The 21,245-nt window shown below is 45.6% G+C and overlaps 1 protein-coding gene across 1 annotated transcript in view; it reads right to left on the reverse strand.

Annotated features, from left to right (window-relative positions):
• Positions 1–238: 238 nt before the first annotated feature.
• Positions 239–21,245, reverse strand: part of nup205 (nucleoporin 205) — a 106,718-nt gene continuing 85,711 nt past the window's right edge. Inside the window, exons 36-43 of the mRNA XM_078568534.1 lie at positions 17,000–17,076; positions 15,840–15,968; positions 14,356–14,482; positions 13,211–13,377; positions 11,761–11,884; positions 8,167–8,295; positions 7,525–7,601; positions 239–577 (exon numbers count right to left, since the gene is read on the reverse strand). Coding sequence (XP_078424660.1) covers positions 425–577; positions 7,525–7,601; positions 8,167–8,295; positions 11,761–11,884; positions 13,211–13,377; positions 14,356–14,482; positions 15,840–15,968; positions 17,000–17,076 — 983 coding nt within the window. The 3' untranslated portion in view covers positions 239–424. The remainder of the gene's footprint in view (positions 578–7,524; positions 7,602–8,166; positions 8,296–11,760; positions 11,885–13,210; positions 13,378–14,355; positions 14,483–15,839; positions 15,969–16,999; positions 17,077–21,245) is intronic.

Raw genomic sequence — 21,245 nt, forward strand, 5'->3', positions numbered from 1 at the left:
TATGCTTAATAGGGGAAAGGGAGAAAATTTAAAAAACAGAGAATTTCGGTTTATTTTCAAAATGGTGAATGTTACCTATGGTAACATTCAAGGTCATGATAAGCTGTTACTTTCAGTTGTTATAATGGGAAGGTAGTAGGGAAAGCATGTTAGAAGGACAAGATCAAATGGCCTTTTCATCTGGATCAATGCAGGATCTTGTTTGTCTGTCACAGAATCTCAGAAAAACAACATCCAGTTCGGAAAACTGATGTTTATTCTTTGTGAAAAATAACATTTAATTGTAATTACAGTTCAATCCTTAGTAAAAAATATTAAACTAGTTTTGTGAGCCTTACAGAAACTCACAACTTCAAGAAGAGAGGGGGAAAGAGGAGGAAACAGCTGGTGGATGTGTACAGTTGTGTGCTTGAACAGAAGACCATCAGGTCCTCTTCATCCTCACAAGGCCACGGATCCGTCGAACTAGAGCCTGAATAAACAAGTGTCGTGACCGCACTTTGCAGTAAACGCTCTCAATGTCCAGCAGCTTCTTCTGTAGGGACTCCCCAAAGCTTGCTGTTGCGTCAATCTGAAGCTGAAGGATAAATCCAGAACACATGGTTGTTAAATGTAGCATTAAACCATGCCTGATTCACAGCAGACTTTCTAACATCTCCCCACATATAAGGTAACATATTAGCATGGATAAAGGATTGATTAGCGAATAAGAAGCAGAGAGTAAGGATAAATGGGTCTATTCAGGTTGGCAAGCTGCAAATAGTGGAGTGCCACAGGGATCAGTGCTGCGACCTCAACTATTTCCAATTGTATCAATGATTTGGACAAAGGGGCTGAATGTATGGCAGCTAAATTTGCTGATGACACAAAGATAGATAAGTTGTCAAGAAGTGAGAAGTGAAAGGGATATAGACAGGTTGAGTGGGCGTGCAAAAATTTGGCAGATGGAGTATAATGTGGAAAAAATGTAAACTTATTCACTTCTGACAGGAAGAATAGAAAAACAGTATATTATTTAAATGGCGAGAGACTGCAAAACTTGGTGGTCAGGAGGATCTAGCTGTGCCAGTACATGAATCACAAAAAGTTAGTATGCAGGAACAGCAGATTAGGAAGGCAAATGAAATATTGGCCTTCATTGCGAGGGGAATGGAATATAAAAGTAGGGCCTTGGTGAGACCACATCTGGAATACTGTGCGCAGTTTTGTCTCCTTATTTGAAAAAAAAAGATATAATTACATTAGAAGCAGTTCAGAGAAGGTTCACTCGACTCATTCCTGGGATGAAGGGTTTATCTTATGAAGTTTGGTTGAACAGTTAGGCCTATACCCACTGGAGTTTAGAAGAGTGACGGGTGATCTTATTGGAACACAAGACCCTGAGGGCACTTGACAGGGTAGACACTGGGACGTTGCCACTGATGGGACAGACTAGAGCTAGGGGACATGGTTTAAGAGTAAGAGGTCTCCCTTTTCGACAGAGATGAGGACAATTTTTTTCTCTTGAAGGTCATTAGTCTGTGGAATTCACTTCCCCAGAAAGCAGTGGTGGCTGGGTCACTGAATTTATTCAAGGCAGAGTTAGATTTTTGATAGAAGTTAGAGGTTACGGTGGGCAGACAGGAGATGGAGTTAGGGCCACAACCAGATCAACCATGATCTTACTGAAGGCTGAATGGCCTACTCCTGCTCCTAAGTCCCATATTCTTACACATCTTTATCACTAAGACAAAGGCGATGTATTAAATTCTGATGCCTCCAACATTAAATACTAGACATGACAGAGTGCCGGACACTATTCTTTCAACCAAGTTTTATTCTCTAATCCCCGTTAGACAAAACTTTCCTTCATAGGTGTCAGCTGCCTGGGTAACCTCCCACCCAAATGGACAATGGGTGTTGGAAGTTGTGGGTGAACGGCGAAACACCAAACACTTCTCAACAGGCATCTGCACACTTCAAGAGAGACTTTGGAAAAGCCGCGATCCCGTTACCGGGGCCGCGGGAAGGTCGCGATCCCGTTACCGGGGCCGTGGCAAGGCTGCGAGTCTGAGCTCATGCAATATGGCTCCTTTCAAAATCATATTTTCTTGCAATCGCTTTTCTTTAATGACCTCTACCCTCCTCCATTTATCGTGGAGATTTTGCCAAGATTGAACCCCATGCTGCCCTCGTGCAATTTGTTCAAATGGCCATAGATAATGTGGTGCTACTTTGTTCACCTGTTGGGCAGGATTTCCTTTTTATATTCATTCATGGGATGTAGGAGTCACTGGCTAGGCCAGAATTTACTGCCCATCCCTAATTGCCCATGAGGTGGTGGTGAGCTACCTTCTTGAACTGTTCTTGAACTGCTGCAGTCAGTGAAATTTGAATTCAATACAAATCAGGAACTAAAAGACTAATGATGACCATGAAGCCATTGCTGATTGTCATAAAAACCCATCTGGTTCACTAATGTCCTTACCTGGTCTGGCCTACATGTGACTCCAGACCCACAGCAATGTGGTTGACTCTTAAAAATGCCTTCAAGGGCAATTAGGGATGGTCAATAAATGCTGGCCTAGCCAGCGATGCTAGCATCCCATGAAAAAATAAAAAAAAATGTGGTGTAGGTGCACCCACAGTGCCGAAAGTTCCAGGATATTGACCCAGTGACAGTGAAGGAATGGAGATATATTTCCATGTCAAGATGGGTGCCCCGCAGCACCCAGTGCGAGCAGCCCTGCCTACGCCCCGCAGCACCCAGTGCGAGCAGCCCTGCCTACGCCCCGCAGCACTCAGTGCGAGCAGCCCTGCCTACGCCCCGCAGCGCCCAGTGCAAGCAGCCCTGCCTACGCCCCGCAGCGCCCAGTGCGAGCAGCCCTGCCTACGCCCCGCAGCACCCAGTGCGAGCAGCCCTGCCTACGCCCCGCAGCACCCAGTGCAAGCAGCCCTGCCTACGCCCCGCAGCACCCAGTGCAAGCAGCCCTGCCTACGCCCCGCAGCGCCCAGTGCGAGCAGCCCTGCCTACGCCCCGCAGCTCCCAGTGCGAGCAGCCCTATCTGCCTGAGAGAGCAGCTTTGGCAGCAGTGACTGTAGATTGGAGAGGAACTTGCAGGTGGTGGTATTCCCATGTATCTGCTGCCCTTGTCCTTCAAGATATAAGCAGTTGTGGGTTTGAAAGGTGCTGTTTAAAGAGGCTTGGTGAGTTCCTGTAGTGCATCTTGTAGATGGTACACAATGATGCCACTGTGCGTTGATGGTGGAGAGAGTGAATGTTTGTGGATGTGGTGCCAATCAAGTGGGCTGCTTTGTCCTGGATGATGTCAAGCTTCTCAAGTGTTGTTGGAATTACATTCATCCAGGCAAGTGAAGAGTATTCCATCACACTCCTGACTTGTGCCTTGTAGATGGTGGACAGGCTTTGGGGAATCAGGAGGTGAGTTACTCACCACAGGATTCCCAGCCTCTGACCTGCTCTTGCAGCCACAGTATTTATATGGCTAGCCCAGTTCAGTTTCTGGTCAATGGTAACCCCCAAGATGTTGATAGTGGGGGATTCAGTGATGGTAATGCCATTGTATGCCGAGGGTGATGGTTGGATTCTCTCTTGTTGGAGATGGTCATTGCCTAACACTTGTGTGGCACCAATGTTACTTGCCATTTGTCAGCCCAAGCCTGGATTTTGTTCAGGTCTTGCTGTATTTGGACATGGACTGCTTCAGTATGAAGAGTCGCAAATGGTGCTGAACATTGTACACTCATCAACGAACATCCCCACTTCTGACCTTATAATGGAAGGAAGGTCATTGATGAAGCAGTTGAAGATGGTTGGGCCGAGCACACTACCCTGAGGAGCTCCTGCAGTGATGTCCTCGAACTGAGATGATTGACCTCCTAAAACAACAACCATCTTCCTTTGTGCTGGGTATGACTCCAACCAGTGGAGAGGTTTCCCACCTGATTCCCATTGACTCTGGTTTTGCTAGGGCTCCACGATGCCACACTCAGTCAAATGCAGCCTCGATGTCAAGGGCAGACACTCTTGCCTCACCTCTGAAGTTCAGCTCTTTAGTCCATGTTTGAACCAAGGCTGTAATGAGGTCAGGAGCTGAGTGGCCCAGGTGGAACCCAAATTGAGTGCCAATGAGGATCACAGCCAAGAAAGATACCTTTAAAAGATTACCAGTGTTGAAACAAAGCTCCCTTTCGACCTTGCATTTATTAGTTCAATATATCCAATGGTGTACAAAATTAGATTTAATTTATATAAGAACATAAGAGCATAAGAAATAGGAACAGGAATAGTCCACATACACCCCTCAAGCCTGCTTCACCATTCAACACAATTATGGCTGATCTTCAACTTCAACTCCATTTTCTCACTTGATCATTACATTTTTTATTTCCTTAAATCCCAAAAAGACTATTGCTCTCAGTTTTGAATATACTCAACAAGTGAGCTTCCACAGCCCTCTGGGGTAGAGAATTTCAAAGATTCACAACCCTCTGAGTGAAGAAATGTTACATCTCAGTTCTAAATGGCCAATTCTTTATCCTGAGACGATGCCCCTAAGTTCGAAACTTTCCAGCCAGGAGAAGCAGCCTCTGAGTGTCTATCGTGTTGAGGTCTCTCAGAATCTTACGTTTTTCAATGAGATGGTCTCTCATTTTTCTAAACTCCAAAGTACTGGCCCATTCTACTCAATCTCTCCTCCAAGGATAAACCTCACATCCCACGAACCAATCTGGTGAAACTTTGTTGCACCCCTTCTAAATATATCCTTCCTTAGATATGTGGATCAAAACCATAAGCAGTACTAAAGCCCTGTCCAATTGCAGCAAGGCTTCCTTCTACTTGTATTCCAACCCCCTTGCGATGAAGGCCAACATACCTTTTGCATTCTGTATTACATGCTGTGCTTTCATGTTAACTTTGGGAATAATGAACAAAATCAGGCAAATCCCTCTGAACACTAACATTTAACATTTCTCACCATTTAAAAAAATTCTGCTTACCTATCCTTCCTAACAAAGCAAATAAACTCACATTTCCTCATATTGCACTCCAATTGGCACCTTCTTGCCCACTCACTTAACCTGTCTATACCCAATTGCAGACTCTGTGCCCACCTCACAACTTAATGTTCAATTTTCTATCAGCAAATTTGAATACATTTGATCTTTTCATCTCAGTCACTGATACGTAATGTAAATAGCTGAGGCTCCAGCACTGATCCTTGCTGCACCCCACTAGTAATAGCCTGTCACCTTAAAATGGCTTGTTTGTTCCTAATCAGTATTTTGTCCTTTAACCAACCCTCCATCCATGCTAATATATTACCCCAACTCCATAAGCCCTCAACTTGAGTGACAATTTTCATAGAAACATAGGAGCAGGTGTCGGCCCCTCAAGCCTGCTCTGCCATTTAACTAGATTATGGCTGATCTTCTATCTCAATTCCCTCTTCCTGCACTAGCCATGCATCCCTTGATGTTATTGGTATCTAGAAATCTATCAATCTCCATCTTAAACATATTCAATGACTGAGCCTCCACAGCCCTCTGGGGTAGAGAATTCACCATCGGGTGAAGACATTTCTCCTCATCTCAATCCTAAATGGCCTATTCCTTATTCTGAGACTGGCTATAGATGCACTACCCAGGGGAAACATCCTTCCTGCATTTACCCTGTCGAGTCCTGTAAGAATTTTATACACTTGAATGAGATCATCTCTCGTTCTTCTAAATTCTAGAGAATACAGACCCAGTCACCTCAATCTCTCACAGGACAATTCCACCACTCCAGGGATTAGTCTGGTGAACCTTCGTTACACTCCCTCCGTGGCCAGTATATCCTCTCTTAGGTAAGGGGAACAAAACTGCACACAATTCTCCAGGTGTGGTCTCAAATTTCGTGTGGCACCTTAAATGCCTTTCAAAAATCCAAATATACTACATCCACCATTGCTCGTTATCTAACTTGCTAGTTACATCAAAAATGGATTCTAAAACACAATCTTTCAAAAGTACCACTGTGGCAGTTTCAGAGTCTAGGGAATTTTGGAAGATCACAACTAGGTGCATCGGCAATTTCTGCAGCTACCCCTTTTAGAACCCTAGGATTTAGGCCATCAGGTCCAGGGATTTTAGTCCTTTTAATTCCTCCAGTACTTTTCCCTTACTAATATTACTTACTTTACGTTCCTCACTCTCATTAAATCCTTGGCTTCTTATTATTTCTGTTTTTTGTGCATTTTGCTGTGAAAGCAGACGATAATATTTTTCTTTATTCTTTCCTGGGATGTGGGCATTATGGCCCATCCCTAATTGCCCCTGAATGAAAATCTATGATTACTAAATATGGAATTGATAAATCAGTAATTAAATTTAAATCCCACCAGCTGCTGTGGTGGGATTTGAACCCATGTCCCCCCAGAGCCTTAACCTGGGCACTGCATTACTAGTCCAGTAATGTTACCACTATGCCACACTTCTCGCCTTTTTAATGTCTGTAATTTCCTTACCCTCTGGCATAATTTCTCCTGGGTGGGTATAATTTCTCCTGTCTCTGCTTCTAAGGGACCATGTTTACCTGTGTTACTCTCTTTTTAATTCCCCACCTTGGTCCTACTTTGGTCTTTCTATCCTCGCCAAGTCAGGAGTGTGTGGAATACTCCCCACTTGCCTGGATGAGCACAGCCCAATACTCAAGAAGCTCAACATCATCCAAGACAAAGCAGCCCACTTGATTGGCACCCCATCCAACACCTTAAACATTCACTCCCTCCACCACACAGAGGCAGCAGTGTGTACCATCTACAAGATGCACTACAGGAACCCACCAAAGCTCCTTCGGCAGCACCTTCCAAACCCCTGATCTCTACCACCTAGAGCAGACGACACATGGGAACACCACCACCTGGAAGCTCCCCTCCAAGCCACTCACCATCCTGATTTGGAAATATATCGCCGTTCCTTCGCTGTCGCTGGGTCAAAATCCTGGAACTCCCTCGCTAACAGTGCTGTGGGTGTACCTATACCACATGGACTGCAGCAGTTCAAGAAGGCAGCTCACCACCACCTTCTCAAAGGCAATCGGGGATGGGAAATAAATGTTGGCTTTGTCAGTGTTGCTGACATCCCATGAACGAATGAAGAAAAATAAAAGTTGTGGCACACCGCCTGCACTGCCATCCCAATTGAACTTTCTTTTATTTATTTTTTTAAGTTTACATACGCAATTGGCTTGTAGTTTTTTGCCTTTTATCTAGTTACATGATCTTACATGTAGATTAAAATAAATGTTTACCTGTGACACCGCCACTACATGTATTTGAGGCAAAAAGAAAAGAAACATCGCCTTCCCCCCTGCACCAAATTCCCAACAGACACACCCTGTTTCGGACACACCATTCATATCATTCTTCAGACCCTTCATTTATTTGTTAGACAGCAGCATAAACATTTCGGGCAAATACAAAGCAACCAAAAGAACAGCACTGCTTGATAACATGCATTGCAACCAAGGTTAAAACCTACCTGCTCAATGTCATGCTGGTGTACTTGAGTTAGAATGAAACGCCTGGAGTCAGGATTTGAATCAAAACTATAGGAATCTGGGTTTAATAAAATATATAAATCAGATCAGCATTCAGCATCATTTATCAACAGGCCCGGAAATTAGCTACACAACACTGGACCCAACATGGTCATTGGGCCTAGAAGCTTATCCTCTTCACTTCTGCTTTTCGTAGTCTCTGTGACAACTCCAGCCCCAACTATACTGCCTTCCGAAATGGCCAAGCAAGCAATACAGTTACAGCCACCACCTCAGCTCATTAGTCTGAAAGTAATTACAACCCAGCCAGCTCAGACCAGGAATTGAATCTGCTAACCTCTGGTTTCTTTAGGCTAACACCATCTATTGGGAGTGTGCCACGAGCTTCATGTAAATCTTCCCTTTCCACACTGTGCCTGGCCCACTGGGTATTGAACCATGGTCAGCAAAAGGAGGATAAAAATGTTGCAATAATATAGAATGCATTGCGAAACTATAAGTGATAGAGTCCTACATGTTAACACTCAGTGCATCAAACAACTGGACTTCAGGATCTCCGTTAAGAAGAGTATCTCAATAGCAATCATATAAATGCTCCGTTCAGGGCCAAATCTGGTACTTACCTTGGAAACGCCTGCCCCTGTAGGATCCACTCAGGATATCCAGGGAAACATGGGCGTCTGAGGGGGTAAAGTACAGGAAGTAATACTCCAGATGTCGCCACAGGATAAAGAGACAGTTTTCCACAATGACTGCAAAGATACAATAGGTCAAGGAACAAAACAGGAGACGCCGTCAACCTCACCCCACTCCAAACAGGAGACGCCGTCTGCCCCACCCCACTCCAAACAGGAGATGCCGTCTACCCCACCCCCTCTAAACAGGAAACGTCGTCTGTCCCACCCCACCCCAGTCCAAACAGGAAACGCCGTCTGCCCCACCCCACTCCAAACAGGAGACGCCGTCTGCCCCACCCCACTCCAAACAGGAGACGCCGTCTGCCCCACCCCACTTCAAACAGGAGACGCCGTCTGCCCCACCCCACTCCAAACAGGAGACGCCGTCAACCCCACCCCACTCCAAACAGGAGACGCCGTCTGCCCCACCCCACTCCAAACAGGAAACGCCGTCTGCCCCACCCCACTCCAAACAGGAGACGCCGTCTGCCCCACCCCACTCCAAACAGGAGACGCCGTCTGCCCCACTCCACTCCAAACAGGAGACGCCGTCTGCCCCACCCCACTCCAAACAGGAAACGCCGTCTGCCCCACTCCACTCCAAACAGGAGACGCCGTCTGCCCCACCCCACTCCAAACAGGAGACGCCGTCTGCCCCACCCCACTCCAAACAGGAGACGCCGTCTGCCCCACCCTACACCAAACAGGAGACGCCGTCTGCCCCACCCCACTCCAAACAGGAGACGCCGTCTGCCCCACCCCCTCCAATCAGGAGACGCCGTCTGCCCCACCCCACTCCAAACAGGAGACGTCTTCTGCCCCACCCCACTCCAAACAGGAGACGCCGTCTGCCCCACCCTACTCCAAACAGGAGACGCCGTCTGCCCCACCCTACTCCAAACAGGAGACGCCGTCTGCCCCACCCCACTCCAAACAGGAGACGCCGTCTACTTCACCCCACTCCAAACAGGAGACGCCGTCTGCCCCACCCCACTCCAAACAGGAGACGCCGTCTGCCCCACCCTACTCCAAACAGGAGACGCCGTCTGCCCCACCCCACTCCAAACAGGAGACGCCGTCTGCCCCACCCCACTCCAAACAGGAGACGCCGTCTGCCCCACCCCACTCCAAACAGGAGACGCCGTCTGCCCCACCCCACTCCAAACAGAAGACGCCGTCTACCTCACCCCACTCCAAACAGGAGACGCCGTCTGCCCCACCCCCTCCAAACAGGAAACGCCGTCTGCCCCACCCCACTCCAAACAGGAGACGCCGTCTGCCCCACCCCCTCCAATCAGGAGACGCCGTCTGCCCCACCCCACTTCAAACAGGAGACGCCGTCTGCCCCACCCCAAACAGGAGACGCCGTCTGCCCCACCCCACTCCAAATAGGAGACGCCGTCTGCCCCACCCCACTCCAAACAGAAGACGCCGTCTACCTCACCCCACTCCAAACAGGAGACGCCGTCTGCCCCACCCCCTCCAAACAGGAAACGTCGTCTGCCCCACCCCACTCCAAACAGAAGACGCTGTCTGCCCCACCCCACTCCAAACAGGAGACGCCGTCTGCCCCACCCCCTCCAATCAGGAAACGCCGTCTGCCCCACCCCACTTCAAACAGGAGACGCCGTCTGTCCCACCCCACCCCACTCCAAACAGAAGACACTGTCTGCCCCACCCCACTCCAAACAGGAGACGCCGTCTACCTCACCCCCTCCAAAAAGGAAACGCCGTCTGCCCCACCCCACTCCAAACAGGAGACGCCGTCTGCCCCACCCCCTCCAAACAGGAGACGCCGTCTGCCCCACCCCCTCCAAACAGGAGACGCCATCTGCCCCACCCCACTCCAAACAGGAGACGCCTTCTGCCCCACCCTACTCCAAACAGGAGACGCCGTCTGCCCCACCCCACTCCAAACAGGAGACGCCATCTGCCCCACCCCACTCCAAACAGGAGACGCCTTCTGCCCCACCCTACTCCAAACAGGATACGCTGTCTGCCCCACCCCAAACAGCAGTTGCCGTCTGCCCCACCCCCTCCAAACAGGAGATGCCATCTGCCTCACCCCCCTCTGAAAAAGAGATGCAGTCTATCCCACCCCCGCCAAACAGGAGACGCTGTCTACCCCCACCCCCCTCCAAACAGGAGACGCCATCTACCCTGCCCCCTCCAAACAGGAGATGCCGTCTGCCCCCCACAACCCCCCTCTAAAACAGGATTCATGTCTACGCCCACCCCCCAAACAGGATTCGTGTCTATCCCCCGGCCCTCTAAACAGGAGGAGTGTCTACCCCCCCACCTCCTCCAAACAGGAGACGCTGTCTATTCACCCCCTCCAAACACTAAATGCTATTTGTAAAACACTGTGGATGCTGAAAATCTGAAATCGGAACAGAAAATGCTGGAAACGCTCAGCAGGACAGACACATCTGGTCTTTTTATTTAATACTGAGATGTATTCATCCACATCCAACAATATGTAGGAAAACGTCAGTGGCATAACTGGGGAAGGACATCTGGCTTGATAATTAATGCAAGTTGAGAACACAATGTTTTGGATTCAAGTGTTTGGAGAGAGGAAGGGAATGAGAGAGGGATGTGGAATTTACTTCTCATCAGATGCAGGATGAGTCTGTGCTCAGCTTATTGGGGAAGTTGCAATCTGTTCTTAGTGTAAGAACGGGGTGGGTGGGGGGCAGAGTTTGTGCTGAGTGGGGGTCTGTGGGGGCCGTGTGTGTCACTAGCTGGGCTTTGTTTTGGCAGTAGTGGGGCAAGAAATTGCTTTTGTCTTCAGCGGGGACAGGATGAAATGCTAGAACTTTCCTCACTGGGCTGGTGGGCTACAGGGCCTCGCTGTCTGCAGTAGGGGTTCAGAGGGTTTGCCCTGAGTGCTAATTGGACATTTGGCCAAATTTTTGCTAAACAAGGTGATGGGGATTAGTAGCGAATTTGCAGGGCTTCTGTCTGGTCTGCTTAATACTTTTGCTGCTCATTGGCTCAGTCTACTCATTACTGTGGCTATTTACAGCTTATTCACCAAACCACAGGCAAAAGTCTAAAGTGCTTGCTGTGGCTCATCACAGTTTTGATTTGTTTTTGGATATGTTTGCTAAGCAGGTTCCTCAGTCACAGTAAACTGGAATTTACTGCTGCCGTTTGGGGCTGTCACAATGTTAGATGGTGCCTCAATACGATCAATTGGCCACCCACAGGTGCAGTGCCTTTGGACAACTCACTGCTTCTAGTGTAGAACAGACAGAAACACACAATTGCTTTCTCATACAATCCTGTTTGTGTCTGTTTGCTTATTTTCAGTGATCTGCATGATGGGCTCAGATCCATACCTCAGTTTCTTAATGCAAATATTTTAAACAGTACAATATTTTAAATACAGTAAATCTTCCACAGAGTTTCAGGCAGTTCCTTCATTAAAACATTGGGAAATTTGGAAGAAAGCTGGGAAAACATTTTGAATGTGATGGGAATACAAGTTTTTTACCTTCCATGTTGAGCTGGAAAAGAAAAGACAGTGAAGGATACAGCAGTAGAGGGACAGCAGCTCTGCTCTGTGATTGATCTGCTGCACAAGCCGACGTCTGGCCAGAACTTGCCGCTGAGCAGCTGAAATCTTGTCTACACCAACTGATACTAATGCTTGGCACAGCTGTGGGAGACAAGACAGTGAGATAATCAGCTGGACTGTTTCATCATTTATTGCTGCATCCGGTCGTCAGACCCCATCCGAATCCTCTGGCCACCAAATCATAGCAAAGGCATTCCCCTGCCCTTCAGGGGATACAAGGAGGCAAAAAAGATCATTCTGGGTATCAAATTTATGAGTAAAAAGAGTTAAAGAAGTTAAGCTGGATTTCTCTGGAAGAGACTACGGGGTGATTCAATTGAGGATAATGGAGTCAATTAATAAAATTGATCCAGGCATATAGGTTACCACAACCAGAGGGAACAAGGTGAGGCATTGAGTGTCTCACAATAGAATGCTTTTTCAAGCTGGACCATCCTCAATGTGAAAGCCTCAACATCTGACAAAATTGATCCAGAAAGTCCAGAACCAAAATCAGAGACCCAGCTGCAGAAATCTTGGTCTACCCACAATCGGACTGTGTTTGAATGCATGTACTGCGGTGAAAGACAGATGGGGTTCAGATCAGTGTCCTACTACTGCACAGAAATAAAACTGGTTTTACTAATTTACCTTGTTTTTTCTGTTATTTGTGGCCCAAAACTGGTGGAAACAAATTGCATCATGAACTGGGAACTTCAGAGCAGTATGTCACTTTATTAAACCTGCGACACTAAGTGGATGGAAAATGCAGCCACAGCTGACAATCTCCCAGTAATGACTACATCAGTTTTAGACCTGCAATCTCCCCAACTCCCTGCCCCTATCCAAGTACAGAGATAGCTGGTATCAGCATAGATAGCAATGCTAATGGAAAAATGTCCTTATACCTAGATTAGGAAAAGGGAAATTCACCTACACTTCCTGCTTCTGGTTGCTAACTGGTGGCTTGCTGCTGAGAATTGGACATCAATATCAGGTGATCGACACCATGATTCAATGGCCTTGATAAGACTCACTATCCTTTGCTCATACATGGCGAATGGGCACTCAAGTGAGGTGGTGGGAGAAGGACAGTATTCAGGAAAAGTACCTCAGGAGGAATTAAACCTTCAGAATAGAGGTAAGGGAGAAAATGTTTAAAATGATCAAAACTATCTTGTGCTGCTTACAATCTGTGAGCAAAGGCTCTAGGTGTCTGAAATTAAAAAAACCACACACTAAGATTCCCTCAAAGCCAAGCAGCGACCTGGAAGTACCCATGCAGTCGTATACAAGTCAGCCCCTTTAAGTTACCGCAGGCGCGGAGTAACATGAAAAAACTGAAGGGGTCACGCACTTAAATAAAATCACCCACTCTCACAAAAAGTATTTTTTTTAAAATTAGACAGCATATTGCAACACACCAACCTCCTTTATTTCATCCGGGGGTAGATGTTGCAGATTCTGGTACTTGGTCACACTTTGCCGGTGGCTCTCATAACTGCTGAAGAAATCATTTGCACTTTGCTTCAGCAGGAACAGGATGACCCCAAGGCTGGGCAGCCTCCAGTAAGGAACCATTGGTAACTGAGCATCTGCAAGTGGGGAGAAAAAGCATTCCCTTCAGTGGAGCTCAAGGTGGAAAACATCAAGTTTTATTCTGGTCCCAGAACATCCCCACAGCCCACTGCCCCCTCCTCTCCACCCAAGCTGTCCCTGGTTATCAGCTGTCAATGCTGGGCATATCCAGGGTGAGAGATGGGTGGTTGCAAGCTGTATTCCTGAGGTATCTTTCTTGGGGACATGTGTGGAGCCGTTTCAGTCACTTTCGCTTCTGAAAGTATAGGACAACAGAAAAGATAGAGACTCCCTGAAAAGTCTGGCCATGTGGGCAATCAGGATCCTGAGGCAGGAGACTGTAATGGCCTGTCTGATACCCTTGCTAAAGGCAGAAACATTGGTATACCTGATGAGAACATTTACTTGCAATGTTGCAATTTTTTCCAATGCAGTGCAATTCTTTTTATTAGTACAAAGGCAAAATATTACAGAAGCTGGAAATCTGAAATACAAACTGAAGGTGCTGCAAATACTCAGCAGGTCAGGCAGCATCTGTGGAGACAGGCAAAGTTAATGTTTCAGATCGAGATTACCTTTTATATATTTCCAGCATGTTTTGTTTTTCTCTTTTTATTAGTGGTCTTATTAAGAGCTTATATGTGCAACACTGCCCACTTGTTACAGTTCATGTACTTCAACAATGGTGAATAAATCCTTTGGCCTCAAATCCTCATTAATAAAAATTCTAATCCATATCTAACCAGAAAATACCAAACCTCATTAACCTACAAAGGATTGCAGAGAAAATAAGTGTTTAGAAAATGATGGCTTCAGAAATTCTAATCAATACCAACTGTGTCTTGCCACACAGCAGCTACCGCCATAACAGGTGGGTTGCTACATTTCTGTGAAAGTTTAACATGGAGAAGATATTATTTAGAATCTATAGAAGTGAAGATGAACATATGGCAAAACATGCTTGTGGTGAGGAGTGAAGCTGGCATTAGGCTTACCTTGCCTACTTCCTTCTCGAGATGTGCCTTCAGCAAGGCTAGGAGTAAAGAGACAGATTGTATACTGGGACCCAGTGCTGCTCTGTATCAGCAACGTTTGACAATATTGCACCACATTGGCACAAATCTGAAAAGACATAAACAAGAACTACAGTTCATATCATCAAAATTTCATCCTCAGCTGAGTAATCAGAAAATACAAGCTCTTGTCATTTGCCAACCATAGTTCCCATTGTAGCTTGAGTTCTCTCTCAACATGCAACTCCTGTAAACCGTAAAAATGCAATTTCAATTAAGTAAACTTGCACCGACCTGGAACTTACCTCTTGTGCATGGTGAAAATTATTTAGCATTCCAAATTACTATTATTCTGAAGAAGAGTCATACAGACTCGAAACGTCAACTCTGTTTCTCTCTCCACAGATGCTGTCAGACCTGCTGAGTTTTTCCAGCATTTTCTGTTTTTGTTTCAGATTTCCAGCATCTTCAGTATTTTGCTTTTATTATACTATTACCATTACCTTGGTAAGTGGCCCACCCTCCATATTATATCCATTTTGACAGGCAGAGAAAAAAAAAATCAGGCTAAAATTAGCATCAAATTTGTTTACAATTAGGATAATTACAGAGATGCAGAAACAAGCAAAAGAATGCTTGACTTGTGCATAAACAGGTTCAAGACAACAAGTGCTAAATATTCCATCACAAATTTTGAGCCAAGTCTCTGAGGAAACATTACGTGACAACTGAAACCATGAAACCCTAGCATCCAGATAGTCTTGCCATTATCTGACATACAGCCAGGTTTCTTTAAAAAACAAACTGTTCTTTCATATTAATCAAATACAAGACTTGCATGGTTATCCAGAAATGGCAGAGGAAGAGGGACTAAGTGGATAGATCTTTCAAAGTGCAGCAAATGCATGAAAAAGCTGAATGGCCTTCTTCTGAACTCTGATTCCATAAAATTGTTTGTACCACTCAAATAGGTAAAATTTGAACACAAGCCTCTAAGGCCGTGTAATTGGCGGGTTGGTTCCAGGCAATTACCAGCATTAAAAAATATTTGTTCTATTTCCTGTGAGACTGTAAGTTTACATTTAACAACATGTCAAACTAACTTGACCCAAATTAAAGTCAGATTGCAGGTGGGAACACCACTAGTGGCTGTGCACCATCTATTTCCACATAAACAAGCTCTTCAGAATAAATATGCAGCAATGTTTCTGGTCTGGGTAGAATTCTTCAATCATTATTATTGAGGCACAAGCAATTTGATGATGAGAGAATAATTCTAATTTTATTTTAAACACATGATAGTACAATACAAAAAAGATAGTTGACTAGTCTGTTGGATTCTTTTCAAGTTATTCTATTTAAATTTCAAATTATTCCTTTTCTACGTACCATGTAAAACATACAGTTTTAACTATAAATATGCAGATATCAGGAGACGCCCTCCCCAGGTCCGATTCGAGGCATACCTGTTGCATTGCTAGTTCCATCTCATCCTTCTTGCTCACCCTGCTGACTTGAGTGCCTTCCTGCTGTTTTTTGACCTCACGAAGTCGGTCTGAACCACTGAATCGGCTGAGCAGGCCCAGGCACTGTCGCTGGCAGTCACAAAAGATAGTAAGACAAACGTTGAAAATTATATTCAATCATCATTGAAAACGCAATGCCCTTTTCAGCAATACGTGACAACATAGGAACATGTACGATATGTGATAATGCTTTTAAAACATTTATCGTTTGATTGTTCCTGTAAAATTGATTTCAGGAGTGCAAAAGAATTAAGTATACTTTCAAACTAAACTCCCTTAAACCTAGCACAAGTGAAGTACAAAATATTGTTCTCAATCTGTTAAATATTGAAAAGGTAAAATCAGAACAGGTGACAGAAGCCAGAGTGGATTTTCTGTAAAACTGGATAATGAGTTCACTTCGGACTCATTTCAGCTTTCTCAATTATGCTGTTTAACATTAAGGCACCCTGCTTAAAATGGATAGTTAAAAGGCTAGCGCTAATGTGGAGAAGCACAGAGTATTTGGATAGGGTAAGTATCATCGAACATGCAGCCAGTGTTCATACTCTTGACAGGACTTAATTCAATTCAACTGGATTGAAGCTTCAGCAGGAGGTCCCAAGTTACATTCTAGTTTGTGCTCAGTTTGCTGATCTCTGAGGAGTGGTAGGGGAATCACAATTAGCCACAGAGCTTTGAAGTGCAATGACGATTATAAGAAAATAAAACAATTGTTTGTGCACAACAAGATCCCAGAAACAGCAGAGATATGTAATGACAAATTAATCTACTTATAGTTGATGTTAGTTAAAGGAAGAATGCTTGGCAGGACACGGGGAGATTCTCTACTGCTTTCATTCTTCAAACAGTGCTCTGGGATCTTTTATATATACTCCACCATTAAAGTGGGCAGAAGGGCCTCAAGTCCAAAAGATAGTATTGTGTCAGGGCATCATTCTGGGGGTTCTGAACCAGAGTGCTACCAAATGAGTCAAAAGACAAAGAGTCATCAATGTGTTTCGAAGTGTACTTGACCCAACATGGCACTAAAATAGAGGGAGAGGCAAAAGGAAGTTCCATTGAGAGGGGTAAATATTTTAAAATACAAACTCAAATACCTGGAAGCGTCCAATATGACCTTGAAGTTCCATGAGAGTGCCACCATTGCCTTCCATTTCTATCCCACTGGCCACACCTGAAAAAAAAATACATTACAACCAGCAATATCACCAAACAGTGCAAGTACTGATGCCAATACTCTTCCCCATTAAATTTCCTCAACTCCTATGAAGGCCTCAATGTTAAAGAAGTACAGAAACAACCTTCCTGTACCTTGCCAATTCTTCATGTGTAAATTCAGACAGTGGTGTCAATAGGTTAATTTTAAAAAATATATATTCATTCATGGGATGTGGGCATCGCTGGTAGGCCAGGATTGATTACCCATCCCTAACTGCCCTTGAGAAGGTGGTGGTGATCTGCCTTCTTGAACCGCTACAGTCCATGTGGTGTAAGTATACCTGCAGTGTTATTAGGGATGGAGTTCCAGGATTTTGACCCAGCAACAGTGAAGGAACAGCGATAGCGCCAAGTCAAGATGGTGAATGGCTTGGAGGGAAACTTACAGGTGGTGGTGTTCCCATCTATCTGCTGCCCTTGTCCTTCTAGATGATAGTGGCCCTGGGTTTGGAAGGTGCTAAGGAGCCTTGGTGAGATTCTGCAGTACATCTTGTAGATGGTATACACTGCTGCTACTGCGCGTCAGTGGTGGAGAGAGTGGATATTTGGTGATGGGGTGCCAATCAAGCGGGATACTTTATCCTGGATGGCGTTGAGCTTCTTGGCTGTTGTTGGCTGCTCTCATCCAGGCAAGTGGAGAGTATTCCATCACACTCCTGCCTTGTGCCTTGATGGTAGTCAGGCTTTGGGGATTCAGAGGGCAAGTTGCTTGCCACAGGATTCCTAACCTCTGACCTGCTCTTGTAGCCACAGTATTCATATGGCTAGTCCAGTTCAGTTTCTGGTCAATAGCAAGCCCCAGGATGTTGATAGTGGGGGATTCAGTGATGGTAATACCACTGAATGTCAAGGGGTGATGGTTGGGTTCTCTCTTGTTGGAGATGGTAATTGCCTGGCACTTGTGTGGCGCGAATGTTACTCACCACTTATCAGCCCAAGCCAGGATATTGTCCAGGTCTTGCTGCATTTGAACATGGACTGCTTCTGTATCTGAGGAGTTGTGAATGGTGCTGAATTTTGGGGATACTTGTTGATGACTGCACACTACTGACCTTATGATAGAAGGAAGGTCATTGGTGAAGCAGCTGAAGATGGTTGGGCCTAGGACACTACCCTGAGGAACTCATGCAGTGATGTACTGGATCTGAGATGACTGATCTCCAACAACCACAACCACCTTCCTTTGTGCTAGCCATAACTCCAACCAGTGGAGAGTTTTCCCCCTAATTTCCATCAACTCCAGTTTTGCTGGAGTTCCTTGATGCCACACACTGTCAAATGCTGCCTCGATGTCAAGGACAGTCACTTTCACCTCACCTCGGGAGTTCAGCTCTTTTGTCCATGTTTGAACCAAGACTGTAATGAGGTCAGGAGCTGAGTGACCCTGGCTGAACCCAAGCTGAACTTCAGTGAGCAGGTTATTGCTAAGCAAGTGCCACTTGATAGCACTGTTGATGACCCCTTCCATCGCTTTGCTGATGATCGAGAGTAGACTGACGGGGCGGTAATTGGCCAGGTTGGATTTGTCCTGATTTTGTGTACAGGACATACCTGGGCAATTTTCCACATAGCAGGGTAGATACCAGTGTTGTGGTTGGACTGGAACAACTTGGCTAGGGGCGTGGCAAGTTTTGGAGCACAAGACTTCAGCACTATTGCTGAAATATTGTCAACCCCCATAGCCTTTGCAGTGTCCAGTGCGTTCAGCTGTTTCCTGATATTATGTGGAGTGAATTTGCTGAAGTCTGGCATCTGTGCTGCTGGTGACCTCCAGGAGGAGGTCGAGATGGATCATCCGTTTGTCTGAAGATGGTTGCCTTTGCACTGAGGATGGGGTATTTGTGGAGCCTCCTCTTTCACAACTGGATGTGGCAGAAAACTGCTCCTAAGAACTGAGTGGCTTTCTAGGCCATTTCAGAGGGCAATTAAGAGTCAACTACATTGCTGGGGGTCTGGAGTCACAAGTTGGAGGATTTCCTTCCTTAAAGGACATTAGTGAACCAGATGGGTTTTTATGACAATCGACAATGGTTTCATGGTCATTATTAGACTTTTAATTCCAGATTTATTTATTTATTTTTTAATTGGTGGGATTTGAACCTGGGTCCCCAGAGAATTGCCCTGGGTCCCTGGATTACTGGTCCAGTGGCAATGCCACTATGCCACTGCCTTCCCTTTTTTCTGATCTGTTGGTTGTGGAATTGCTTAGCTTGTCTATCGCTTGCTGCTTATGCTGTTTGGCACGCAAGTCGCCCTGTGTTGTAGCTTCACCAGGTAAATGTCTGGTGCTGCTCCTGGCATGCCTTCCTGTAATCTTCATCGAACCAGGGTTGATCCCCTGGCTTGGTGGTAATGGTACAGTGGGGGATATGCCAGGCCATGAGGTTACAGATTGGAGTTGAATACAATTCTGCTGCTGCTGAACCTAACTGAACTTTATCTCGATAAGGTTGGATTGCAGAAGGGGGAGGCTATGATGCAGTTGTATAAAGCATTGGTTAGACCACATTCGGGTACTGCATTCAGTTCTAGGCACCGCATCTCGGGAAAGATATATTGGCTTCAGAGGACGTTCAGAATCATATCGGGGTTAAAAGGTTTAAATTTTGAATTCAGGTTGCAGAGGCTAGGCTTGTATTCCCTTGAGTAGTGGAGTCCAGAACAAATAGGCATAATCTTAAAATTAGAGTTAAGTCATTTAGGAATGATGCCAGGAAACACTTCTCAACACAGTGGAGATTTAGGATGTTCTCTCCTCAAAAAGCTACTGAGGGTTAAGCACCCATGGTATTAAGATGGTATTAGCCCTGATCTAATTGAATGGCAGAGCAAGCTTGAGGGTGTGAATGGCGCTGAAGATGAAGCTGGGAATCAAGGAGACCCTATGCAGTAGAATCAGTAATTTAATATCCAAACCCGGCACGTTCACAGTACTTCAGGGCACTATTGATGATTGACTAGCCAGCATGGCTGACTGAAAGCTGGAAAAGATAGATTAGGTAGGGGGTGATGTTAGGATTTGTCTTGCCAGGGCCATTCACCCCTGCAAGTCAATGCTCAAAATCAGTGTGATGCTTTGGTTGGGCAATTGTATTTGTGCCGACAGATTGTATGGCTTTGGCTCGTTAGGCTTCACCATTACCCTTCACTCACATGATGCCAATAATGCCTAGACTCTCTGGACTTGTGCTGATAGAATGTGTCCCTACAGGAAGTTGAAGTGCATTTCACATTGTGCAAACAGAATGTGAGAATTTCTTAGTAGGTTCGTGTGGCGACTCAAACATAGTTTCAGCTCTTGTCAAACATCTCGCTGATCAGAAAAGCCTGGTAATTTACAATTGGGGATATGTGCAGTGGGAAACTGCTCGACTCACTGAAAAATTAAGTGTGGCGAAGAATCATTTACCCACCTGGGATAGCCTTCAAATAGTCAAAAATGTGGACAGTAAAAGAGAAAATTTCATAAGGGTAAAACCTCTCCCACAGTGAATCACTTCTCTTCCCATCTCTGAAGTTTCCAGCTCTTGTAGGTCACAGTTCCACAGCCATGCCCGTAGGATTTCTGTTGAACCTGGTCTATAAGGCAACTCCAGGAAAAGAATCACCATAGCCAAGGTTGATCTTGTCTTCAACCAATGTCCACGCATATACTTGCTAGTAGGGACCACTGGATAACCATCAGTGACAGGAACTCAACCTAATTTTTCTCCAAGGCTAACTAACTTCCTACTGATTGTTTTCCAACATCTTCTGTTTTTATTTGTAACTTCCTACTCACTATCCCAGTAAATGGGCAGGAGGTGAGTTGTAACTGGTCCCAGAAACTCAACTAGAGAGGACATAGAACCCACTAAAGCCTCAGCTCATTATCGAGTGGCACCTACAGGACAGTGTACATTTGACTGACAGGGTTGGGATCAGGAAACACTCTGCCAAGGCCTGCTGAACCTATATGTTCCAATTTGAACCAATAGCTGTCCCTGGTGAGACCAATCAATTTAGCACAGATTAGAAATCAAACCAGGGACTTCTGGTCCACGGTGCTTAATACCACACTGAGTGATGCCTTTATCAGCTAGACCATCTGGGAAAAGGACTAACATAAAGCGACAAGAGTCCACA

This window comes from Cetorhinus maximus, chromosome 22 (genome assembly GCF_964194155.1).
Source record: "Cetorhinus maximus chromosome 22, sCetMax3.hap1.1, whole genome shotgun sequence".
NCBI classification, from domain to species: Eukaryota; Metazoa; Chordata; class Chondrichthyes; order Lamniformes; family Cetorhinidae; genus Cetorhinus; species Cetorhinus maximus.